Here is a 27,150-nt window from a genome sequence, read left to right as displayed (position 1 = left end):
GATGTTAGATCATCCTGGTGCATGGTTTCGAACCGAAACGTTGTCAACTCCTTTTCCCCCAAAGATGCTGTTCAATATGCTGAGTTCCTTCGGCAGATCATTTGTTGCTCTGTGACTTATTTTCCAGGCTACTTATGTCAGGCAAAAAGGTTGGTAGTTTTGTGCTTTCTTTCTCCTTCCTTTCTTAAATAGTGGGGTCACATTTGCTCTCCTCAATTTGCAAGAACCATACCAGAATCTATAGAATTTGGAAAGATGGCAATTAACACATTCACTAACTCTTTAACCATTTTTTTAAAACTTAGGATGGAGATGATCGGATCCTCGGGATTTATCTGCTTTCAGTGTCATCAACTTCTCCAGTATCTTTTTTATCAATACTAATTTCCTTCAGTTCCCTCATTCTTGTTATAAGCTTAGTTCTCATGCATTTCTAAGTTTTTTTCAGAGAAGACAAAATAAGAAATTGTTTAATTTCTCGGTGACTTTCTTAAAAAAATACGATGTATATGCTTGTGTTTTCAATACTCATGTTGTTGAGATGTGTAAGGGGTGACTAACACTGGAAACGATGAAAACTCCTTCATTTGCCCAGCGAGCTCACGCACATTTCATGGAGGGCAGTGCCTGTCACTGTTTGTCCTCCGGGCCTGCAGCTGGCGCTGCTGAGTGAGAGTCCGGGTCCCGCTCGTGGCCGTTCTCGCGAGGCTTCCTGGTGACTGACGGGCGGCGGCGAGCGGTGCGGCGCCAGTGACCCGGGAACAAGAGAGTCGGTGTTCGGTGTCACATCGGCGGGGAGGGGGGAAGATTTGTCCTTGACGGAAAATGACGACGGTGGAGGAGCTGTACCGTAACTACGGGATACTGGCGGACGCCACGGATAACGTGGGCCAAGTGAGTGCGGCAGGAGGGAAGGGGGGTGGGGGGAAGCGGCAAACGCGGTGGCGGCGGGCGGCAGGCCCCGAGCGCGCTTCGGCCGTGCAGGCTGCCCGGGGAGGAGGAGCCGACTGGACGCCCCGCTGCTTCAAACAAAGCGGACAAGATCCGTGCCCGGTGGCTGGGGTGGAGGTGGCAGCTGCTGCCTTGTTCAGGCTTTGATTTGCTCCCTGGACCATCCACGCGTTGCCCCCCCCCCCCCCCCCCGTGTTGATTTGGTGGGACGGGAGGTTTGAGGTGGGTCGGGATTCTCTGCGAGTTGCCTGCAGTATTGTTCGATTGTAACAGCACATGGTGACTCGCTGTGGTGATTTGAAAACAAGTGTTGTGAGATGGCTTGAAACTTGTAGGTTAATGCATTGTGAGTCCTCTTCGTGTGGTCACTCGGGATAGATGGTCGACGTGTGTCTAAATCCAGCATGTTTCTTAGTTTAAAAGTCGACTGTCAATTGTGTAGCATCATAATAATGGAAATTGTTCTTAAATGATTATATTAACACACTTTGTGGAACATCTTTGCTAGTTACTGAAGTAAGAGCAGGAGGAGGTCATTTGGCCCCTTGAACCCATTCTGTCATTGAGTAAGTTTATGGCTAATTCAGTTGTGACCTCCACATCACCCTCCTGTTCTCTCTGCTAGAGTCCCCTGTTGTTTCAATATCTATCAATCTGCACCTTGAACTTGTTGAGTGACTGCCTTCATAGCTCTCTGAGGCAGATTTACAACTCTGAGAATAGAAATTCCTCCTCATTTCTGTCTGAAGTGGGTGACCACTTATTTTGAAAATCTGCCCCCTTGTTCTAGGTTTTTGCCACTAAGGAAACATTCAGCATCCGCGTTGTCAATTCCACTCAGAATCTTGTGTTTCAATAAGATCACCTCTTATTCTTCTAAACTTCAATGACCACAGGTTCAATCTTTCTTCATATGACAGCCCCTTCAACCCAGGAATCAACCTAATGAACCTTCTCTGCACTGCTTTCAATTCTTTCCTTAAATATAGAGATTAAGGCTATACCCAGTATTCTAGCGACAATCTTGTCAGCGCCCTGTAAAGTTGCATGAAAGTTTTCTAAGTTTTGTATTCCATAATTTGTTATACACAATTGCCTTTTCATTAAACCATGTTGACTCTGTTGTGCTGTCTTGATTTTCTAAATGTCCTGCTGTTCTTTCCTCAATAATGGGGTCTATGCTTGCTGGCAACACCTTTTGATCTGAATTTGATAAGTGCTTGGCAGTAGCTTTGCTAGAGTTCAGAAGAATGAGGTGATCTTATTGAAACATAAGATTCTGAGCGGTATTGACAAGGTGGATGCTGAATGTTTCCTTAATAGCAAAAACCTGGAGCAAAAGGGCAGATTTCAGTGGCTAACGAACATAGATGATTTCCATCCTAATCGCATAGAAATCATGCACAAGAACATAAAAGATAGAAGGATTGGCCGATCAGCCCCAGATGCTTGCTTCTGCTGTTCAACATGATCAACATCAATTTTCTGCACTAACCTCACATTACTTGATTCCCTTCCAGGGTATTGTGTTCTGTATATAAACAGATAGACCTAATCGTAGTTAACCATTCTATTTATATATTTCTACAGCCCTTTTCTCCTTCATCTGTTTATCCTGCTTCATCTTTAATAGCGGCTTTGTTTCTGCCTCAACCATTAACCAAAAGGGAATTCAGCCATTTAACAGTTTAATGTAAAGAAAATTGCACTATTCTAATTGCCATACATTTATTTTGTATCTGTGATATTTGCTGTATGAAATGTCAACCACTACAAGCAGCTCACAGTTGCCTTGATGGTATTTAGGCTCTTTACCAGGTAGCAATGATCCCTGCCCCCTATGTCTCTGAGATCTTGTTTGCTTATAGCAGGCATCTCAAGGCACTGGAAAAGTATCATCAATGCTGCCTTTCTTGACTGTTTAGAGTGGTCAATGAGAAGCCAATTAAGTGGTCAGCTTTGGCCTGGATGGGGTTAAGCTTCTTGAGAATTATTGGAGCTGTACTCATCCAGGCAGGAGAACTCCATGTTCTTGGCTTGTGTGTCATAAATGGTGGAAAAGTCTTGGGTATCAGGAGATGGGTCACTTGCCATAGGAGACCCAGCCTCTGTCCTTCCACATTGTCATAATATTTACATGGCTAGTCCAGTGCTGATTTCTAGGACGTTGATGGTAGAAGCTTGGTAATGCTATTGAATGTCAAGGATAGGTGCCTGGCCTTTTGTTGGAGATTGGACATTGCCTGGCACTTTTAAAGTGCAAATGTTACTTGCCATTGGTCAGCCTTTGTCAGAATGTTGTCAAGGTCTTGCTGCGTTCAGGCATGGGCTGTTTCATTTGCTGAGGAGTTGTGAATGGAATTGAAAAATCATCCCCATTTCCAACCTTATGATGAGAGGAAGCCTGTTGATGAAGCAGCTCAAGTTGATTGAATCTGGGACAGTGCAATTTTGGCAGAGATGGTCTGGGTTCATTGACCTCCAACAACAAGCATCTTCCTTTGTGCAAATTAGCACTCCAACCAGTAATCTATTTTCCCTCTGATACCCATTGATTTCAATTTTGCGGGGGCATCCTCAACTCAGTCAGCTATTGCCACAATGTCACTCTCACCTCACGTCCAGAATTCATCTCTTCAGTCCATGATTTAACTGAGGCTGAGAGTCTGGAGCTGAGTGTTCCTGATAAAACCCAAACTGGACATTAATGAGTGGGTTATTGTTGAGTGGGAGCCACTTAGTTGCTCTGTTAATGACAGCTTTGATCACTTTGTAGTGAACACACTGGGTGATAATTAGCTATCCTGGATTTTATTAACTGGACTTACTGAAGCAAGTTTCCACATTGCGGGATAGATACTATTGTTGTAATTGTACTGTAACTAGCTTGGCTAGAAGCCCACGTAGTTCTGGAATGCAGGTCTTTAGTATTAAAGCAGGCATGGCTGGTTGCATAGATTTTACTGTATCCTGTGCTTTCAACCACCTCGTGTTTTCATGTGGAATGAATTGAATTGCCTGGAAACTAGCTTCTCTGCTGGAGATCCCAGGGGAAAGCTGACATGAGCCATCTATGGCTAAGACTTTTGGCTAAATGTGGTTGTAAATGCTTTGGCCTTTTAGCACTCACGTGCTAAGCCCTGTTATTGTTGAGGATGGGAATGTTCTTGGAGCGTCCTGTAGCTGTTTAATTGTCTCACCATTCATGACTAGATGCTGTAAGGTTGCAGAGCTACGATCTGATCCATCGTTTCTGAAATTGTTTTACTCTGTTATGTGCATGTGCCTCCAGTAGATTGATGAGATGGAAGTTATCCCTCCTGTTAGTTCACTCGCTATTACATCAATCTGACAGCTATGTTTTTTAGTGCTCTGTCAACTGACTGTGGTGCTGCTGCCAAGCCGTTCTTGGTGATAGACATTGAAATCCCCCACCTAGAATACATTCTGTGCCATGGCTGCTACTTGTGCTTCTGCGAACTGTTCAATGTGGAGAAGCACTGATCCATCATCTGAATCAGAATCAGGCTTATTATCACTGACATATGTTGTGAAATTTGTTGTTTTGTGGCAGCAGTGCAGTGCAAGACATAAAAATAAGTTACCAAAATAAATAGTGCAAAAGAAGAATAACAAGGTAGTGTTCATGGACCATTCTGAAATCTGAAGGCAGAATGGAAGAAGCTGTTCCTGAAACATTGAGTGTCGGTCTTCAGGCTCCTGTACCACCTCCCCGATGGTAGTAACCTGAAGAGGGCATGTCCCAGGTGGTGAGGGTCCTTAATGATAGATGCCGCCTTCTTGAGGCACCAACTCTTGAAGATGTCCTCGATGGCGGGGAGGGTTGTGCCCGTGATGGAGCTGGCTGAGTCTACAACCCTCTGCAGCCTCTTTAGATCCTATGCATTGGAGCCTCCAGGTAGTGATGGAACCTGTGTGTAGAGCTTTGCAAGAGTCTTTGGTGACGTACCAAATCTCCTCAAACTCCTAATGAAGTAATGCTGCTGGCATGCCGCCTTCATGATTGCATCAATGTGTTGGGCCCAAGATAGATCCTCTGAGATGTTGACGCCCATAAACTTGAAGCTGCTCATCCTTTCCACCACTGAACCCTTAATGAAGACTGGTGTGTGTTCTCCCAACTTCCCCTTCCTGAAGTCCACAATCAATTCCTTGATCTTGCTGACATTGAGTGCGAGGTTATTGTTGCTGATGGATGAATGTAGGTGGTACTCAGGAGGTAGTTCCTTTCACATGTTTGACCTGATGCCATGAGACTTCATGGGGTCTGGAGCCAATGTTAAGAACTCCAAGGGCTACTCGATCCTGCCTGTTTACCATAATACTGCCACCTCTGGTGCATCTGTCCTGTCAGTGGAAGAAAAAGTACTGAAGAAGTGTGGTGAAGGATTCTTACACCATGTCTTTAAGGTCTGATTCTGTAAGTACAGCTGTTACTTGATGATACAGCTCTCCCAATATTTGTACATTCTTTGTAAACTTGACTGGGTTGGGAGCAAATTTGCTGTATCCTAAATCAGTGCCAGGTTTTATACTTTTGCCACTGAATGTAGCAGTAATGGTTCAACTGAATAGCTTGATAAACCACTTGGGAAGGTACTTAACTGTCAACCACATGGGGTAGGTCTAGAGCTGCATGTAGACCAACCTAGATAAAGATGGCAGATTTCCTCCCCAAAGGACATTGGTGAACCAGATGTGCTTTTAGGATAATCCGATTAGCTTTCGTGGCCATCATTAGTAACATTAATAATTTGTTTGCCTTTTTTGCATGTTCAGATTATTAACTGAATTTAAATTCACATAATGTAAGTCTGTAAAATGAAGAAAGGTTTTAATAGTGAATATGGAGGAAATGTTCCCATATGGGGGAGAGCATAATTAGAGGCCATCAATGTAGAATAGTCATCAGGAATTCAGATAAAACTTCCTTACCCAGTGAGGATTTAGAAGGATACCATAAATTCAAGGGAAGTTGGAGATTGGGCAATAATTCTTATATTGTATAGATTGATGAAGGGGAGGGAGCATCAAGGGTTGAGTTTTTGTGGGCTGAGTGATAGTAACAAGTCTAAATGATAGTGGTGAAGGATTGTGGGTGGGGAACAGTAAACAATATCAGTTAACTTGAGAGCAAGGAGGAGAATTCAGCTGGTCAACAGATTAGTAGGAAGAGGTGTATGCTGGATAGATGAGCTTGAAGGGGGAGTGGAAGATATAGGAGCGAGAGGAAATATAATTTTAGGACTGTGGCACAGAAATCTTGGAATTTAGGTCCTCTGTGCAAGCAGAGATGTAGGTAAGCGGCAGAGGCAGCTGACTGTGGTTATAATATTGGTGTTGAGGTCCATGAGCTCTTTACACTTGGTGATGGGGGTGAAGAGGAGAGGTATTTGGGAAGATTTCGCAGTTCCAGAATGCCTACGGAACAGTGAAGTTTTGGCAGGTGAAAGCAGGGCTTAATAATACTGTCTAGAATAAAGTATATTCCAGAATTTTCATCAGAAAGCAGCTTGTATTTTGATATCTTCAGCTTTTGGGAAATATGTGATTATATACCCCAGAACATTAAACCAAATGAAATCGTTTATTTTATCACTGGAATATCAGCCAAATGTTGACATTGATCCCTAAGGCTTAAGATGACCCATCCTATGCCTTCATCTCCAATTCAGGGGCTTCTAGAAGCTTATGATTTTCACATGGCCTACATTTTTGGTTTTGAACAGTAAACATGAAGTGAGTTTTATTCAAATGAATTATCTGAATATTTTGTGGGGCTTTCAGTAAATTATGACTAAATATAACTTTTCCTTTTGCAGTACAAGGATTCATATCAGGCTATTCTAGATGGTGTGAAGAGTGGCGCGAAGGAGAAAAGATTGGCAGCACAATTTATTCCAAAGTTCTTCAAACACTTTCCAGAGTTGGCCGATAGTGCTATCAATGCTCAGTTGGATCTCTGTGAGGATGAAGATCTTTCAGTAAGGGTTTTCATTTGTTTCTGTTATATTCTGAACTCAGGTTGGTGGGGAGGCAGAGAGTTTAAGGTAGAGTGAGAAGTTGTTTATACAGAGAGGAAGGAAGGAATTGACCAAGTTCTTTTTTTATTACCTTATTTTAAGTTGTCTGCTTGGCACTGTTTAACTGTTCAGTTTGTTTTAATACCTTAAATTCCAATATATTTTTGAATGTTTATATAAAGGGATATTAATGAAGAAACATCAGAACATGTAAGAATGAATGAAAAGTGAATTTATTAAACTTTTTACATTACAATAAATAACAAAGTGCTGGATCTTTTTAGATTCGCCGTCAAGCCATTAAGGAATTGCCTCAGTTTGCAACAGGTGAAAATCTTCCAAGAGTTGCAGATATATTAACACAGCTTTTACAGACTGGTAAGAGAATATTTTGACATGAAAGAGTTTTAATACTGTTAGTTAAAATTTTATTCTTCCTATGTTGCTGTTCAATTTTCTTATGTGAGTAGGTAAAGGTTTCTATAAAATAAACTGATATTTAAATAACTAACTTGTAAGTGTTAAAATATTCTTTGTGTCAAATGGCTTTGTTATATTCCAGTGAGTTTTAGGCTGTGAAGTTTAGCAAGTTGGGTGGAAATTGGACAACTAATGACGAGCATCAGATTTATCTTTTTGCAGAGGTTAGCAGGGTAGCAACATTTTGAATGAACCCATGTCATTATGAGTTAGAAAAAAACAAACCTAAGCGTGTTATGCTTTCACAGGTTTGTTTATTGAGGGAATGTGACATTTCTGATTTATTAAATTCTGACCTTACAAATGGCTTTTCAACTTCACTCTGCTATTACAGCAAAGTTAGAATCTCCTGTTCGGGATGGACCACTGTTCTCCCTGCTGGTGTCCTGCCTGTATCCTGGTTGGAGTAGTGAGGCAAGCTGCCAGTGATAGTAATTTTTTTTTACAAAAAGAAAATGCTGGAAACACTCAGCATGAGAGACAGTACCTATGAATGGGATGAGATAAAGGTAGTATTTTGGGTCAGAGACCCTTTGTCTGAAGTCAACTTGTTCTCTTCAGGTGTTTCCAACATTTTCAGTTTTTATTTCAGACTTCTAGCATCCTTTATTATATTTACATTTTCTGCCACTTGTTGCTAAACTTTAGGACTTTAGTTATGGGGAGAGATTGGACAGGCTGGGCTTGTTTACCCTAGAGTAAAGGAGGCTGAGAGGTGACCTGATAGAAGTATATCAGATTATGAGAGGCATAGTCAGAATCTTTTTTTCCTATGGTAGAGATATCAAAAACAACAGGGCATGGGTTTAAGTTGAAGGACTTTTAAAGGGGATTCAGGGGAAAGGTTTTTCACATGGAGAGTGGTTGATGTCAGGAACTTGCTGCCAGAGGAGGTGGTGGAGTCAGATATGATCACTACATTTAAGAGGCATTTAGGCAGTTATTTAAATAGGCAAGGAATAGAAAGATACAAAGCTAGCACAGGCAAATGGGATTAGTGTAGATGAGCAAAAATGACAGTCTGGATGCAGTGGGCCCTCAGGCCTGTTTCTGTGCTGTACAACTCTAAATAAGCAAACATCTATCAATTAAGGCATTTTTTTAAACAGTGGCACAATATTTATGAACAAGTTTTCAAGATCTTTTATTAAGGTAGGTAGTCTAATAGTTTTCTGTACCACGCTTCACAATTGCTTTGCATGATCTTACATCTCAGTTTTCAGACCACCTTGTCTTCAGCCATCTTAATCCCGCCAATAGACCATATTAATAGATTAAAGATAATTCATAGAAAGAATTTGAAGTGTATATAGCTAATTGAAAATATTTGTTGCAGAATAATCATTTAGAGGCCATATGCTAGCAACTGTTTCTATCCATGCGGGGCAACTTTGTACGAGTTGCATGGTAGTTTAGTGAATAGAGTACACATCTTGTGAAACTCAATAACTAGATGCTCAGTAGTAAAAGATTCATTAGGATAACAATGATACTTCAAATAATAAAGAATGATAATTTCAGTGCAAAAGTGAAGGAGGTTTGTAACACATCATATTGTACGATGATTTATCTACTGGAATTTTAATGTCAATACATCATTCTGGTAAATTAATTTGATTACTGTTGACTTAGTACATTTAGGTTAATTGAAATGTTCAAATAGTCTATTTCTGGTTGCACACTACATTGTGAATTGCAGGATTTCATTTAGTGCCCTGCAAAGGTATGCTTTTTTTGTAATCTTTCAATTGAATGGCTCATTAGCCACTTTAGGGGGCATCAAGGCTAAACTGTGGGAATGAAGTCACATTGACCAGACTAAGTTGAGACAGCAAGTAGGATTTTTGTTCCTGAAAAAACATCTGTTAATTCAGTTTTTACCTCAACCAACATGTAATTTTTGTTACCAGTTCATAAATGATGCAACTTACTAATTCTTTGAATTCAGTATAGTCTACTATTGTAACTCCTTTCGTACCTAGATGCTTAAATTGTGATATTGGAGTTTCTTTTGATTATTAGCAAGATTAGAGCCCATTAGGGGGGACAAAAAATAAAAACTCTTACTGGTCAACAGATTGAGACCAGAAGCTTGCATCCATGCAGATCTGATTAACTATTATATTTGAGCATGGTAAAGAGACAAAGTTAATCACTTGGAGCTTACAAATTGTCAGCATACACCAAAGATTATCTTTAATCCTGTGGATAGTTTACAACTTGGTGAAAAATATTTTTAGGTGCCTTTTTATGTAAGAAGAGAGAGGTTGGTAGCTTATTCACTCTTTGAAGTGAGCTGCTTTTTTTTCAGCATTCAGAAATTGTTAACTCTGGTGCATTCAGCTAATCAGTTTTGACTGTCTTATCCCTCCAGGCGACTGGCATTAGTTTCAGTTGATTTAATCAATACATTTTCACAAATAAATGTTTGAGCACCCAGTCAGGCAACACCCATGTTACAGAGACAGGGAGGTAGTTGCGTTCCTAGAAAATGGTCCGTATCACAATTTTCTATAATGCAAAGTTGCGTCGTCTGTGCATGTGTCAAGAAGTGAGAGTTGGAAAAAAAATTACATTGTTTATTTACTTTTTTTGGTATAAATTCCATGACAGCAAATTTTATTCAATATCTCAAATGTTTGGGTAGTGATTTATGAATTCTGTAAGAGCAAATTTTCATTAACCAAATGGCCATATTGTGGGGGTCGCCTTTAGTTGAAGAAATGTTCCAAACTTGATTTTTTACCTAGCATTTCGAAGAAACAGTTGAAAGTGGTCAAAACTGAGGTGATCTTTCTGTAATATGTTCTAAGCCAATGATATTAAAGCTAACTGATAACTGTTAAATCTGATTTTTAGGTACATAACCATACTCTGAATTGCAGTTCCCACTTTGTTTTCTTTCAGATGATAATGCAGAGTTCAACTTGGTTAATAATGCATTAATATGTATATTCAAGATTGATGCTAAAGGTAACTGCTATTTTCTTGTAACTGTCTATTTAGATTTTTTTTATATATATAAGCATTGTTTTGAAGTATGCTGTAAAGAAGTCATTGAAATTTAGTACTTTAATTTTGTAAGATTGTTCTTACCAACGGGTGAGCGTGTATTTACATTTCATTTTAAAAGACAAAGTTGAAAAATTTGTATGTAAAATATAGTGTATGTAAAACAGTTGTAATGATTGAAGCTGGAGGATGGTTTGCTATGGTGAAGTACCGTGCAGTAATATTACTTTGTAAAGACTTGATTATTTACCTGTGGTAATTACAAGTTATCAGTTGGAAGTCCAAGAAAAATTAGTGGTGTAGTAGAGACAGAGAAACTATGTATTAATAGAAAACAATGAGTGAAAATATCAGATCAGGGAGAAGGGAAAGAAGTATAAAGATTTATAATATAAAATTTAATGTTTGGCAGTGTGGAGGAAGAGGTGCATAAAAAGAAATAATATCTTATCTAGACATAATCAAGTTGTGGCTATTGGTTGAAATTGAAGTAGGTATCAGGTGTGTTCATTGGGATACAGTGAATTGATTGTTAAAGGTTGTGGACGTCTGATGGATCAATATAGCATTTGGAAATGTAGATTTGAACTTGTGCTTTTAAATAAGAGGTCTCTTGCAAACTTTCATACAATATGTGCATATTAAGTTTAAAATTAGCTTTTAATTTTTTTTTCTCCTGAAAGGAACCTTGGGTGGTCTTTTCACACAGATAATCCAAGGGGAAGATATTGTGCGAGAACGTGCCATAAAGTTCCTTTCCACAAAACTGAAGGCACTACCAGAAGAAGTCATGAACAAAGAAGTAGAAGAATACATTTTTGTTGAATCTAAAAAGGCAAGTGAAGTAAAATTATTCTGTAAATTCTAATTTTTTTGTATTTAAATAGTTGGCAAGTTTTCTCAGTAATCCGTCTCAGATGGGTGTGAAATATTCTATGCATTGTTCAGAAAATGTCAGGGAGTAAAAGGAAGAATATCTGTGATAACTAGATGGTTTTGAGATTTTGGTTAGAGTGAGGCTAGTTATCAAATTTAATTGTAAGCTACATAAACTAAAGGAAGAAATCAAAGAGCACTGTCTTTAGAGGGGCAACATTTTGACAATTGGTGCTCCCAGTGGTTAATGAACAGAGGTCTGGAAATGGGCACAAGTATTGTGAAGAAATTTGAGAAGTGAATATCATGGAATGTTCTTGGCTTACAACCGGAAGTAGTAGTTTCAGTGACAATTAGGATTTTTAATTTGTGGGATCAATTTTCCGATGATGTCCTGCTGAATTCTGTGTTCAGTTTTATCCAGCAGCCCCTTGCATTTTCAGTTGAGAACAGCATATCTTTGGGGCAAATTGCATTATTCCACAAGATGAAGTATTACTTCAGACCAGTTCCCACTTCACTGCCAAAATGAGGCTAAATCCTAATTTATGCATGTAGCTGAGGTTTCTGCTTCACTTCCAACAAGGGTTTGTAAACAAACTGGAATAGCTCTTGGGAATTTCCTGGTCCATATTTCTATTTATGGATCTTCTATTAAATGTACTTCTAAAATTGTAACTCTCAACTGAACTCATGCCAGCTTGATAGCTTTTCGAGCCAAAACATGATCCAAAGTAAGTGCTATCACACTGGCTCATTTCACCTTAAGATTTGTATAAATTCAACTGGAACAAATTTAAATGAAGCACACAAATTTTATTCTCTAACATTAGAAATAACCTTAGCAAGTGTCAATAAGCAAAAAATTGTCACTGTACTGCAGTACTTAATTGCAGATCTATACCTTGAACAGGATCATAGTATTCTGAGGATGTACTTAAAGTGGTGTCATCAAATAAGAGAACATTTTTATTGTGGTTGTTTGTTGCCAGCATAGAAAGAATTGTTGACCCAAACTGGAAAAGGGTCGTTTATCTTGTCATGCGCATTTCCTCAGGTGTACTATGTACAACTCCAGAGCCATGGCTTTCACCTAGTTTAATCCAAAAATGCCTAAGATGCAAACTAAAGGGTTTTGATCTTGGTCATATACAGTGGCATGCAAAAGTTTGGGCACCCCTGGTCAAAATTTCTGTTACTGTGAATAGTTAAAGTGACTAGAAGATGAACTGATCTCCAAAAGTCATAAAGTTAAAGATGAAACATTCTTTTCAACATTTTAAGCAAGACTAGTGTATTATTTTTGTTTTGTACAATTTTAGAATGGAAAAAAGGAAAGGAGCACCATGCAAAAGTGTGGGCACCCCAAGAGATTTGAGCTCTCAGATAACTTTTACCAAGGTCTCAGACCCTCATTAGCTTGTTAGGGCTATGGCTTGTTCGCAGTCATTGTTAGGAAAGGCCAGGTGATGCAAATTTCAAAGCTTTATAAATAGCCAGACTCCTCAATCTTGTCCCAACAATCAGCAGCCATGGGCTCCTCTAAGCAGCTGCCTAGCACTCTGAAAATTAAAATAAATGATGCCCACAAAGCAGGAGAAGGCTATAAGAAGATAACAAAACGTTTTCAGGTAGCCGTTTCCTCAGTTCATAATGTAATTAAGAAATGGCAGTTAACAGGAATGGTGGAGGTCAAGTTGAGGTCTGGAAGACCAAGTAAACTTTCCGAGAGAACTGCTCGTAGGATTGCTAGAAAGGCAAATCAAAACCCCCGTTTGACTGCAAAAGACCTTCAGAAAGATTTAGCAGACTCTGGAGTGGTGGTGCACTGTTCTACTGTGCAGCGACACCTGCACAAATATGAACTTCATGGAAGAGTCATCAGAAGAAAACCTCTCCTGCGCCCTCACCACAAAATTCAGCGTCAGAAGTTTGCAAAGCAACACTTAAACAAGCATGATGCATTTTGGAAACAAGTCCTGTGGACTGATGAAGTTAAAATAGAACTTTTTGGCTGCAATGAGCAAAGGTATGTTTGGAGAAAAAAGGGTGCAGAATTTCATGAAAAGAACACCTCTCCAACTGTTAAGCACAGGGGTGGATCGATCATGTTTTGGGCTTGTGTTGTAGCCTGTGGCACAGGGAACATTTCACTGGTAGAGGGAAGAATGAATTCAATTAAATACCAGCAAATTCTGGAAGCAAACATCACACCATCTGTAAAAAAAAAAGGCTGAAGATGAAAAGAGGATGGCTTCTACAACAGGATAACGATCCTAAACACACCTCAAAATCCACAATGGACTACCTCAAGAGGCACAAGCTGAAGGTTTTGCCATGGCCCTCACAGTCCCCTGACCTAAACATCATTGAAAATCTGTGGATAGACCTCAAAAGAACAGTGCATGCAAGACGGCCCAAGAATCTCACAGAACTAGAAGCCTTTTGCAAGGAAGAATGGGTGAACATCCCCCAAATAAGAATTGAAAGACTTAGCTGGCTACAGAAAGCGTTTACAAGCCGTAATACTTGCCAAAGGGGGTGTTACTAAGTACTGACTGTGCAGGGTGCTCAAATTTTTGCTTTGGGCCATTTTCCTTTTTTGTTATTTTGAAACTGTAAAAGATGGAAATAAAAAAGTAATCTTGCTTAAAATATTAAAGATATGTGTCATCTTTAACTTAATGCATTTTGAAAATCGGGTCATCTTTTACTCACTTAGCTATTCACATTAACAGAAATTTTGACCAGGGGTGCCCAAACTTCTACATGCCACTGTACTTACTACAAATGATGGCAACATCATTTTTAAAATGAGCATAACTTCAAAGATGTTAACTTTCTGGAAATAGTTCAAAAAGTTGCGTCATTTATATTGCCCTATTTTAAAAAAAAATGCTCAAAAGGGACAAGCAAATTTACATAAAGTAATTTTGTTTTCATTTTTTTTATTTGATTCCCTTTGCTTTCTCCTCCTTCTCCCCACCCCTTCCATCTTAAAACAAAGGAATAGTGAAGGGATATAAATTTTAAGGAGCAGCATTTATGTCAAGTATTTTGTTTTTAGGTACTTGATGATGTTACAGGAGAGGAGTTTGTTTTATTCATGAAAATTCTGTCCAGCCTGAAGAACCTTCAGACAGTAAGTGGTCGACAACAGTTGGTCGAGTTGGTGGCTGAACAGGCAGATTTAGAGCAAGTGTTCAATCCTGCAGATCCAGATTCAGTGGACAGACTACTACAATGCACAAGACAGGCTGTTCCTCTTTTCTCGGTAAGGGTAAACTTTAATGTATTTCAGAATTGCTAACCAATATTAATATGTCTTGTCCTCTGCCATGTAACAACAGGAAGTCCCCGGATTACGAACGAGTTCCATTTTTTGAGTCTGTTCATAAGGTGAATTTGTATGTAAGTCGGAATAGTTACGTACAGTTCACATCTAGCGTCAATTAGTCCTAAATCACTATAAGCTTCAGTTATTTATCACTATATATTAAGATCCAAATAGAATTTTGATTCCAGTTTCATAATAATTCCACACATAATGTGAAGCAATCTAAAATACAGCATAACTTGTTATCGCTGGGACATGTGAAGGCTGTCATCGGTCTTGGGTGTGTTTGGTGTCATTCATTACAGTACAGTACTGTGGAGGTACAGTTACCACATCGAGTGAATTTTGTGTATTTTCCAACTGACGGACAAAATCAACTTAAGGACATCTGTAGAAATGGACCTCGGTAATTACCCGGGGACGCCCTGTCAGGGAGCGCGAGTGCTGGATTGATAGGGAGAGGGAGATAGATATGGTGGGTGGGGGCAGCGGGAGAGGGGGCTGGTGGAGGGATGTTTACTGGCCATTCACGGCACCCTCATCATTTGGAGCTCCTCGAACATCTCTGCCCCGAAATAGCGGTACAGACCGTAACACATGAAATCCACGATCCGGCCGTTCGCCACCTCCATCACCTGGAAAAAGTCAACACTGACAGGCAAACCGTTCTGCACCCAATTCCACGCTTTCTTCCGGCCATTCATAAGTACGGGCGTTCGTAACCCAGGGACTTCCTGTATTTCATTTTCCAGATACTTGGAAAACGTTTGAACCTTTTTCACTTTTAACAGTTTCTCTAGCATGAACATTGGGATGATTTTTGCTTCAAATAGTTAATTGTCTGAAAGTCAGTGGGCAAGTTGATTAACCTAATGAACGTGAGCCATATGAAGAGTCTTAACAAAATACTACTTGAAGTTCTTTGTATTTTGTACTAGGAAGCAATTTAATAATGTGTATACATTTTAAATGCATGTATTTAATTAAGTTAAGTAAAAAGAAAATAGTCTTGTACACACCTTCCTCCAATCAAAATGAATGGGTCTGCTGCACTTCCAGAGATTCAGCAAGTGGAAGATTGTGCTCTCCTGGTCTCCACGAGGGATCCAGTGACAGTGTAGTTATCCTAGAATTGGTAATCAGTAGGTGGAAGTTCAGGAATTCTACTTTTTGCAAGAGGAACTATTAATTTTTAATCATGAAATCTGGATCAATTTGTTCAACTATGTTACCTGAGCTTTAAGAGATTGACTTGAATATTTCATATTGGTCTTGAAGTAGGAATATCAAGATGGACAGTGAAGCACCAAAAAATATTTTAGAGTGCATATGTTTTCAGAAAGTTATTTGAAACAAGTCATAAGTTTGTAAAGTGGGGAGGCCAAATGATAGTGGAAGATCATTGATGAAGGTTTCATCCACAGTTATAGGAGTGGAAACAGGATTGGCAGTGTGCAGCTTTAAAGTTTGGCTTAGCAAGAGAGCAACAATGTGAAATATTGGGTTTGGTGAATAGCCTATTGGGGTAAAGGGGCTTTAGACTAGAGTGACAAACTTCTCAATAATATGATGGCTTTGTTCTTGCCAATAGCTGGAGAAACTTGTGGCTTAATGTTGGCGCATAGCCAGACAATGGCAGTTATGAAATTAAGCATGATGGCAGAAAGACAATGTTATGAACTTTAATGTGGATCAACTTTTATATATTGTACAATGTTTATTGATGCCAAATGATTTGCCGAAATTACAAGAAAGGATTAGGTGCCATGTAAGCAACAACACCACCAACAGAACTGGAATACTGAAACCTATCATCAGTCACAATTACAAGATGAATAACATCTTGAGATGTTATGTATATTTTGGCTTTAGAGGTGCCATGCAACGTACTTAAGCTGTATAAGTGACAAGCATTGGAGTATTAAAGACTGCTGCTGTAATCTTGTGACTATGTGATTCTATTTAACCAGGTTGGAAGGTAACTTTCTGAAGATAGAAAATGTGTTCTAAATAAAACCTTGGATTACATCTAAAAGAACATACTGATTTAAAATTGTCTGAAAATGTACTAAATAGAGAAATAAATATTGCCTCATATTATGTTATTTATGCTTATCTTTCAGAAAAATGTTCATTCAACCAGGTTTGTCACCTACTTCTGTGAGCAAGTATTACCAAACCTGAGCTCCCTTACTAATCCAGTAGAAGGACTTGACATTCAGTTAGAGGTAAGAGATAGGCCAGCTTAATTTGTTGTTTTTTTTAAACTTTGTTCAAGGTTTTCGTAAATTTGAGTCTGAATCTACTTCAGATTGACTCTGTAAATTGACTAAGACAATAGCAAGAGTTCTTGTAAATACTTATTTGGGGAATGGGTATGTAAGTGGAAGAACAATTTTGCTAATAAGCATTACATTTTGCTCACAATATGTGGAAAGTAATGTTCTAAATAAGGTAAAGGAAAAGGAACTGAAATCATATACATTGGTATAAGTAGCAATGCCAACTAATAGAGCCATTTTTAAAACCAAGCATTGAAGTTCTCTTCTGGAGGGATAGAAATGGCTTAAATTATGCTAACCTTTGGTTATATGACCTTTGGTGTTAGATACAATTCCAGTCACCATTATAGGGACAAAAAAGTGTATGAAGGCGGTAGCAAGAGGGTAAAAGAGATTTACAAGGATGATACCAGAAATTATGTGTATCAAGAAGACTTGAACTAGCTGGGTTTAGAATGCTTTGCTCACAAGAAACAGAAATCTCCTTGCCTCGAGTTTTTATTTAGGAACAATAGGGTAAAAGTTGTTCCAGCTAGAGGTTACGAATATAGTTACATAATTTGTGAACCAGGGGCTCTACAGAATTCCTCATAAAAGTATATTTAAAGTTATTAATGTTATTGCCAAATCAATTATTTTCAATATCGTAAGTAAAAATGTACTTTTTTAATTTTGTAGGTTTTAAAGTTGCTGGCAGAAATGACACCTTTCTGTGGTGATATGGAAAAGTTGGAAAGTAATTTGAAACAATTATTTGAAAAATTACTGGTAAGCATGAAATCTTTCCTGAAATTATGCCCCTTCTATTTCTTATTCCATTGTAATATAGTGTACCACTGTTTTATAGCAGTTCGGTTAACAGAAATTCACAAATCACTACCAAAAAAGTTAATCTCCCCTCTATCATCCAGTTCAGATAGAGGGTCTCAACTCAAAATGTCAACTGTCCATTTCCCTCCATAGATGCATTTCACTTTGTGTTTCGATGTACATGTGACTAATCAAGATATCTTAGATGCTGCCTGACTGGCTTAGTTCCTCCTGCTTTTTTGTATTGCTCCAGATTCCACCATCTGCACTCCCTTGTGTTTCCAGTCATTTCTTTTATTCTCGTTATTTTGTTATAATTTCAGAATACACTAAAGGTTCTTTAAAAATGAAATACTTTGCAAACTATCACAAATGATGCAATGCATGAAACCTCATCAAATTTTGCTATTTTTTTTCCATTGTAGATAACTTTATCAAACACTGATTGTTTTAATTTGATGCAATTTACTGGGATTGACGTGATGCGTACAACCTTATCAAAGCCTTGTGCAGCTTACGAATGCTCATCATCAAAATTCTGTTCTTGTGAATAACCTAGCATTTCTGAAATGTCTAGGAATATATGCCATTACCCCCAGAAGAAGCAGAAAATGGTGAAAACGCAGGCAACGAGGAGCCCAAACTGCAATTTAGTTATGTTGAATGTCTGCTTTTCGGCTTTCATCAACTTGGAAAGAAACTTCCTGATTTCCTTATAGCAAAACTCAATGCGGAACGACTTAAGGACTTCAAAATCAGGTGTGGTGAATTGTTATTTGCTTATACACTGAAATTTGTTTCTCTTATGTTAAACACTAAATCAATTTTGTTGTATTTATAAGATTTTTATTGACTTGCCTTTTCATAGACTATGATTTTAATGCAGTTATTAACTTAAAGTATAAATCAATTCCAGTTATGTTAAAGCATTTTGAATGACAGCAAGTTATCATCAGTACACCCTGCTTGAAAGGGTGATGGAAGCTGATTCAATAATAACTTACAGTGGAAATATTTGCAAGGCTGTAAGGAAATAACAGAAATATCTCAGCCAAGGGGCCAAATAACCTCCTGCTGGATATTAATCAAAAAACTGGCAGCTTCTATGGACAAGATGCATGGCAAGGAACAGAATCTCATTAACAACAGAAAATGTAGTAAACATTCAACACATGAGCCAGCATCTGTGGAAATAATGGTAAACATATCAGGTACATGGCCCTTCATTAGATCTGGGCAATTGTGAAAACAAGTAGATTTTAAGTTGAAAGGGTTTTTGTTCTTGTGATTCTGTTCATATTTATGCATCCCACCTATAGGAGAAACTGGTTAAGCTTGGATTATTGACATTTGTACCTTTTTATCTCTGAAATCTGTAGCTCAAAGTATTATATGTATTCCTCTCTGCCATCAAAGTAGTGACACTGCTCACTTTGCTTGGTCCTTTTCTTCTAACTTGGCTTCCAGTTTTCATGCATTTATTTGGAATGCACCTTCAGTTGATTAATCACTTGTAAATATGTTGTTGTTCACATGTGACAGCAATTTTTGCACTTCTGTCACAAACTATCCAAATTACAGTTGTTGGAGATCAATCCAGTGGTCACAAAGCCAGGATGTTACTTGTTTAATTGCAACCCAATAACTATGGCAGGGATATTGTAGCTGGACCACAGAAAAAGAATGCATTTGAATTTGATCCAAGATCTGGGGGAGGAAAAAAAATCACATTGTGCTACCTTGTCTCTTCGTGTCTTAACTCTACAACGTTATGTTCAGGTTACAGTACTTTGCAAGAGGTTTACAAGTCTACATCAGACAGTTACGACTTGCTTTGCAAGGGAAAACAGGTGAAGCTTTGAAAACAGAGGAGGTATGTATTCCAGTGGATTGGTAGTCTTTTAGGCTTAAATAATGAGGCAGATAGGAATATGCTACATAATTGTACATGTTACTACTAGTGTCTGAGGCAGAACTGTGAAGGTTTTATCTCTGGGTATTCCTAGATTTATGTTGCATTCTTGGAGAATGTTTCATTAAGTGAGAATTTGTAAATTGGAAAGCATTTTCCATTAATTTCAAACTTAAAAGGTCCAGCTGCACTCCAGAACTCAAATCTTGATCAAGAAACCCAAATACTTAAAGGTACACTTAACACATGATGAAGTATGTGTTAGGTGTACCCCCCCCCCCTTTCTCATTTCTTTTTCTTTTTTCCCTTTTCCTTGGAGCAGACTCGATAGGCTGAATGGCCTACTTCTGCTCCCTTGTCTTGTGATCTTATGAACAATTAAATCTTAAAATAATATAAAAACAAACATAATATACTCTCCAACTGAAACATATGAGATCCTGAGAGGTCTTGCTCGACAAGATGGCCACATTTACTTGTGGGAGCATCTGGAACAAGAGGTCACTGTTCCAAAGAGTTGCCCTTTTTAAGATACAGATGAGGTGAATACCTTGTTGAAATGTATAATGATTACTCATAAAGCACTGGGCTACTGTCCAAAAGGCTGCAGTCAGTAGACCTCTAGTCCTGATCCACATCCTGCTGGACTTGCAAAAAGAAGTCCACTGGTTTGTGTCAAATAGTTACCCAAGCCTTGAACTGGGTGGACTTGTGCACAAGGCTACCACCGACCTCTTCCAGGAACCTTTCCAAATTGGAATTTGTACAACGTGCCTATGTGGGTATTTCCAAGGCTTCCAGTTTAGGTGCAAACTGTCCACTCCTTGCCCTCTGAGATCACCAGGAAGGCTTTCAGAATGTAAGCATTGTGAATGTCAAGAAAGTCATCATTGTGTTTCTGTTGTGCACTACAGATGTAATTTCATTTACTGTTACAATAGAGTTTAGAGCACAGTTGTGTCAACAAAGATTGCTATTGGCTATGCTCCACTGAAACAACCTGTGGACTTTGTTGACATGGCTATGATTGTAAATGCTATTGTAGCAGTAAGTGATATTGCACCCTTAATGCACAACTGAATCACATTAAAGAGTAGTGCCTAGTTATTATACCACTATTACTAATGGCTCCTAGATTTCGTCAATCTCTCTCTGCCCTCTAACCATGCACTTAGTTATCACAAAAATAAATTCTTAAATGAAAGGCACAGTCTAAAGAGTCAATGGTGTTACAGTAAAAATTCATAGCCTTAATAAATCAAGGAACATTTTTATATATTTGGGAATTATGTTGGGATGAAAATTTCACTTTTTTTATATGGTACTGTTTCTATTCCACAGAATAAGATTAAGGTTGTTGCATTGAAGATAACCAATAACATTAATGTTCTTATCAAGGTAATCTTTTTTCAACTATTGATTATAACCTTTGCACAGAGAGCAGGAATGTTTGTTATTTTGGGATCATACAGCTAAAAGTATAGCCTGTCGTGGTTACCTGCATACATCACTACTACTTAACATGCTATTATAATTTTCAAAAGTAAGCCATGTTTGAAAGCAGATAAATCTGGAGTAGAAAAGTTAGCCTGGACAGACTAAATGGTCTACTTCTGCTCCTGTGTTCCATACACAAAATATAGATGGCAATCTGAATCCCATTATTTAATATCTTGCCATTTTCACTTTTGTACAATTAGCCTAATAAGAGTATGGATGCATTTGAGTGAAGTAGATTGGACTTAAGCATTATATAACCTGCTCATTTCTTTTGGTTAGGATCTGTTCCATAATCCTCCCTCTTATAAAAGTACAGTCACCCTTTCTTGGAAGCCTGTACAGAAAGTTGAAGGAGGGTAAGTTTAAATTTGTATTTTACATTATATATAGTTTTCAAATCTCACTTGGAAGCTAACCTCCAATTCTAAATAAAAATGAATGCTGATGCCCTGTTCCATAACAGATGGTTCCACAGCTTACAATTACAGTACACCCCACTGTTGCACAGGGGTCGCATTCCTAGAAAAGAATACATATTGCTTTTTTTTTTACAAAATGAGAGCCCTTGACAAAAATTGACAGTTTTGTTTCTTTCACATTTTGTGTTTGTTTAGTTTCTCTCTCTCTCTCTCTCTCTCAAATTCCATAAGAGCAAATTTTTATTCTGTATCTGAGTTTTAGCAAGTGATTTGTGAATTCTGTAAAGATGAATTTCCATCACATGGACTGGCATTATTGGTATTGGTTTATTATTGTCACTTGTACCGAGGTACAGTGAAAAGCTTGTCTTACAAACCGATCGTACAGGTCAATTCATTACACAGTGCAGTTACATTGAGTCAGTACAGAGTGTATTGATGTAGTACAGGTAAAAACAATAACAGTACAGAGTAAAGTGTCACAGCTACAGAGAAAGTACAGTGCAATAAGGTGCAAGGTCACAACAAGGTAAATCATGAGGTCATAGTCCATCTCATTGTATAAGGGAACCGTTCAATAGTCTTATCACAGTGGGGTAGAAGCTGTCCTCAAGTCTGGTGGTACGTGCCCTCAGGCTCCTGTATCTTCTACCCAATGGAAGAGGAGAGAAGAGAGAATGTCCGGGTGGGGTCTTTGATTATGCTGGTCGCTTCACCAAGACAAGAGGTAAAGACAGGGTCCAAGGAGGGGAGGCTGGTGTCCGTAATGCACTGGGCTGTGTCCACAACTCTCTGCAGTTTCTTGCGGTCCTGGGCAGAGCAGTTGCCGTACCAAGCCATGGTACATTCAGATAGGATGCTTTCTATGGTGCATCTGTAAAAGTTGGTGAGAGTCAAAGGGGAAAAAACAAATTTCTTTAGCCTCCTGAGGAAATAGAAGCGCTGGTGAGCTTTCTTGGCCGTGATTTCTACGTGATTTGACCGGGACAGGCTGTTGATGTTCACTCCCAGGAACTTGAAGCTCTCAACCCTCTCGACCTCAGCACCATTGATGTAGACAGGTGCATGTACACTGCCCCCTTTCCTGAAGTCAATGACCAGCTCTTTTGTTGACATTGAGGGCAAGGTTGTTGTCATGACACCATTCCACTAAGCCCTCTATCTCCATCCTGTACTCCGACTCATCGCTGTTTGAGATACGGCCTACCATCCGCAAACTTATATGCGGGGATACATTGTATTTACATTCTATCATTCTATTCCATGGCTTTGGGGGGGGGGGGGGGGAAGAAAAATGTCATTTGCACAAGTCGGCCAAGTTCCTCAGATTTGGCAATGTATTTCACTGTTATGATTTTATGATTTTGCCCAGTAAGGCCCTAATTAAATGTTAGTGTATTGGAACATCTGCTATTTAACTTTTCCTTTCAAATTTTGATATATTCTTCTCCTGAATTGCAAATGCTTACCACTTACTGATGTTGTATGCCTACCCGTTAAATCCACTGTTGCAAGCAAAGCTTGATTGGCTTTTAAGCAGAGCAGGGCCTTGCCCAAAATGAAATTCCATCACTTGAACAAACTGCTCCACTGAAATTCTTTGACAAGCAATGAAACTACACCCCAGCTGAATCAGCTATCAAAAAACTTAAATATGTATGCATGATTTTGCTGTTCCCAAATTCAAAAATACTCAAGAACTATTAAAAATTATTTATAAACTTTTTTCACTTATGAATTAGAATCCACAATTAAATGCATTCAGCTCAATTAAATCAAAAATGAATTATCTGTAATAGTCTCTCTACCTTGCAACTGTTCTTCATTACACTGAATGGGGTCACTGATTCTGTGGCAGGTCTAACTTGATGTAGAGTCAGCAGCATATTTTTCAACATAACTGCTGAGAGTCTGCAGAAGTTCGTGCTTCATGACTGGACAGTTGGAGCACAGTCAGAAGGAAAGCAATAATTGGCCCTGTAAATATATGGGAGTCCTAGCTTCTGCACATTTACGGAGGCGCATGCCAGCAATTCCATGGAGAACTACCTACTCCTTACTAAAATTTAGGGCCATCAACAGTTGCATTCTTTTGTAATGTTCTCCTAAAGAATATAATTCACATAACATAGCACTTTCTCATATTCTTGAGTTACATTCTTTGGAAGAATTTGGGGTGAGAGGGGAAAGATTTAATGGACTTGAGGGGCAACTTGTTCACATAGAGGGTGATGAGTATATGGAATGAGCTGCCAGAGGAAGTGGTTGAGGCAGGTACAATAGTATCATTTAAGAAGCACTTGGATAGTTAGATGCAGGAGCAGGTCATAGAGGGATATGGGCCAGACACAGGAAATAAGGACTAGATGGGTGGGCACCATGGTCGGCATGGACTCGTTTGGCCGAAAGGCCTGTCTCCATGCTATATTGCTCTATGCCTCTAATTACTAGTGGGCCTTGTTACGGTTCGTCTTGAAGAAGCCAACACAGCCAGGTAGCTACAATATTCATAAGACTATTTTGGTGGTGTTGATTTAGGATTTCTTTTATAAAAAATATTCTTAGACGGAATGGGGCTGTCTCCAACTAGGCTAGCATTTGATGCACATCCCTAATTGTATACAGTGGCATGCAAAAGTTTGGGCACCCCTGGTCAAGATTTCTGTTACTGTGAATAGCTAAGCGAGTAAAAGATGACCTGATTTCCAAAAGGCATAAAGTTAAAGATGACACATTTATTTAATATTTTAAGCAAGATTACTTTCTTATTTCCATCTTTTACAATTTCAAAATAACAAAATAGGAAAAGGGCCCGAAGCAAAAGTTTGGGCACCCTGCATGGTCAGTACTTAGTAACACCCCCTTTGGCAAGTATCACAGCTTGCAAACGCTTTCTGTAGCCAGCTAAGAGTCTTTCAATTCTCGTTTGAGGGATTTTCGCCCATTCTTCCTTGCAAAAGGCTTCTTTCTAGTTCTGTGAGATTCTCGGGGCGTCTTGCATGCACTGCTCTTTTGAGGTCTATCCACAGATTTTCAATGATGTTTAGGTCAGGGGACTGTGAGGGCCATGGCAAAACCTTCAGCTTGTGCCTCTTGAGGTAGTCCATTGTGGATTTTGAGGTGTGTTTAGGATCGTTATCCTGTTGTAGAAGCTATCCTCTTTTCATCTTCAGCTTTTTTTGTTTTTTTACAGATGATGTGATGTTTGCTTCCAGAATTTGCTGGTATTTAATTGAATTCATTCTTCCCTCTACCAGTGAAATGTTCCCCGTGCCACTGGCTGCAACACAAGCCCAAAACATGATCGATCCATCCCCGTGCTTAACAGTTGGAGAGGTGTTCTTTTCATGAAATTCTGCACCCTTTTTTCTCCAAACATACCTTTGCTCATTGCAGCCAAAAAGTTCTATTTTAACTTCTTCAGTCCACAGGACCTTTCCAAAATGCATCATGCTTGTTTAGATGTTGCTTTGCAAACTTCTGATGCTGCATTTTGTGGTGAGGACGCAGGAGAGATTTTCTTCTGATGACTCTTCCATGAAGTTCATATTTGTGCAGGTGCACCACCACTCCAGAGTCTGCTAAATCTTCTTGAAGGTCTTTTGCAGTCAAACAGGGGTTTTGATTTGCCTTTCTAGCAATCCTGCGAGCAGTTCTCTTGGAAAGTTTACTTGGTCTTCCAGACCTCAACTTGACCTCCACCATTCCTGTTAACGGCCATTTCTTAATTACATTATGAACTGAGGAAATGGCTACCTGAAAACGCTTTGCTATCTTCTTATAGCCTTCTGCTTTGTGGGCATCATTTATTTTAATTTTCAGAGTGCTAGGCAGCTGCTTAGAGGAGCCCATGGCTGCTGATTGTTGGGACAAGATTGAGGAGTCAGGGTATTTATAAAGCTTTGAAATTTGCATCACCTGGCCTTTCCTAACAATGACTGCGAACAAGCCATAGCCCTAACAAGCTAATGAGGGTCTGAGACCTTGGTAAAAGTTATCTGAGAGCTCAAATCTCTTGGGGTGCCCAAACTTTTGCATGGTGCTCCTTTCCTTTTTTTCACTCTAAAATTGTACAAAACAAAAATAATACACTAACCTTGCTTAAGATGTTAAAAAGAATGTTTCATCTTTAACTTTATGACTTTTGGAGATCAGGTCATCTTCTACTCACTTAACTATTCACAGTAACAGAAATTTTGACCAGGGGTGCCCAAACCTCTGCATGCCACTGTATATCCAAGTCACAGTGGTGTGTGCCTTCTAGAGTAAGTAGTATTTGCATTTTCCTGCTGTCCTTGCCAGGTGTTATGGGTTTGGGGACTGCAGTGCAGTTTGTAGATGTACACATTGCAGCCATTGTGATTTGGTGTAGGTAGTGACTGTTTAAGGCAAATGAGGTGCCAGTCAAGGGGTCTGCTTTGTCTTAGATGGTTTCAAACTTCTTGTGTACTTACGGAGCAGCACTAATCCAGGCAAATGTAGAGTAGTCTACACTCCTGTAGATAGCAAGAATGGTTTGGGGAATCAGTGCGCAATACCAGCTTCTGACCTGGCCCAATTAATTTCCTGGTCATTGAGTAATCAGGAACTTTTTCCTTTTGGTTTTCACTTTTTTTCTCACCTGTGTGAAACCTACTCTGGTAGCTCTATCTTTAGGACTCAACTGCCTGTTAGGACTCACCACCTCATAGTGGTGCCACCAAGACGCTCAGTGATAATTTTTGAAATTTTCCATTTTATAAGTTCCAATTTGTATTTCTGATGCCCTTGCTATGCTAGTGCTTATTTTAGATAGATTTAAAAATAGAGTAGTACTGATTTGTCAGAGACTTCTGTCGATTCCAGAGATAATTTTGCCACTGCCTCCCGAATTGTACCACACTACCATCATCTCTGGTGGGTCTGACTTGCTCTTGAAACAGTGCATGTTTCTTCATACTGCCTGGAGTATTGACTCAAAGGCATGAATCGGAATGGATCAGTGAAAACACTGTTTTGAATAATGCAGTTAGTTTTCTGAATGTTCAGGTGAATTTTTATTTAGTTAAATGAATGGTTTTATGTGGGCCAAGCTGAAAATTATAACAGGAAATGAAGGAAATATCTGTAGTGAGAACAAAAGTTGACCCATCAAGTGTAATGGCCCATGAGAACTTGTGATGAAGTTCCATACCAGGCACTTTGTCATGTCTGTACATATTGCCTCCCTGATTTGAAAATACTTCCATAATGTTGAGTATTGTAACAGATGTCCAGCTGTTGTCTTTTTGTTGTTTACATTGACAATGTATGCTGTTGAACTGAACTGGAAATGTTTCCAATTACTTGATTTTAATACCTGGTGTATGTCGTCTTATATATCTTCCTTTTACTTCCAAATTAAACCCGTGCAAATTTTAAGAGGGAGACTAAATTCATAAACCTAGAATATCATAACTTGGGATTTTCATTGTCTTTAGAAATTAATTGCCTTAGTTGTACTATTTTGAACATGTTGCCACTTCCAAAGTTTCATTGACATTTGTGG

General features: G+C 38.9%; 1 protein-coding gene across 1 annotated transcript in view; it reads left to right on the top strand.

Moving 5' to 3' along the window:
• The first annotated feature begins 613 nt into the window (after positions 1-613).
• Positions 614-27,150, top strand: part of api5 (apoptosis inhibitor 5) — a 38,859-nt gene continuing 12,322 nt past the window's right edge. The window contains exons 1-12 of the mRNA XM_052029235.1: positions 614-894; positions 6,795-6,956; positions 7,280-7,373; positions 10,383-10,448; positions 11,171-11,322; positions 14,431-14,637; positions 16,824-16,928; positions 17,661-17,750; positions 18,370-18,551; positions 19,572-19,665; positions 21,046-21,102; positions 21,484-21,560. Coding sequence (XP_051885195.1) covers positions 826-894; positions 6,795-6,956; positions 7,280-7,373; positions 10,383-10,448; positions 11,171-11,322; positions 14,431-14,637; positions 16,824-16,928; positions 17,661-17,750; positions 18,370-18,551; positions 19,572-19,665; positions 21,046-21,102; positions 21,484-21,560 — 1,355 coding nt within the window. The 5' untranslated portion in view covers positions 614-825. The remainder of the gene's footprint in view (positions 895-6,794; positions 6,957-7,279; positions 7,374-10,382; positions 10,449-11,170; positions 11,323-14,430; positions 14,638-16,823; positions 16,929-17,660; positions 17,751-18,369; positions 18,552-19,571; positions 19,666-21,045; positions 21,103-21,483; positions 21,561-27,150) is intronic.

The sequence above is a fragment of the Pristis pectinata genome, chromosome 14, assembly GCF_009764475.1.
Source record: "Pristis pectinata isolate sPriPec2 chromosome 14, sPriPec2.1.pri, whole genome shotgun sequence".
Classification (NCBI taxonomy): Eukaryota; Metazoa; Chordata; class Chondrichthyes; order Rhinopristiformes; family Pristidae; genus Pristis; species Pristis pectinata.
The sequence above is the reverse complement of the archived record's forward strand: the minus strand, read 5'-3'. Positions and strand labels throughout refer to the sequence as shown.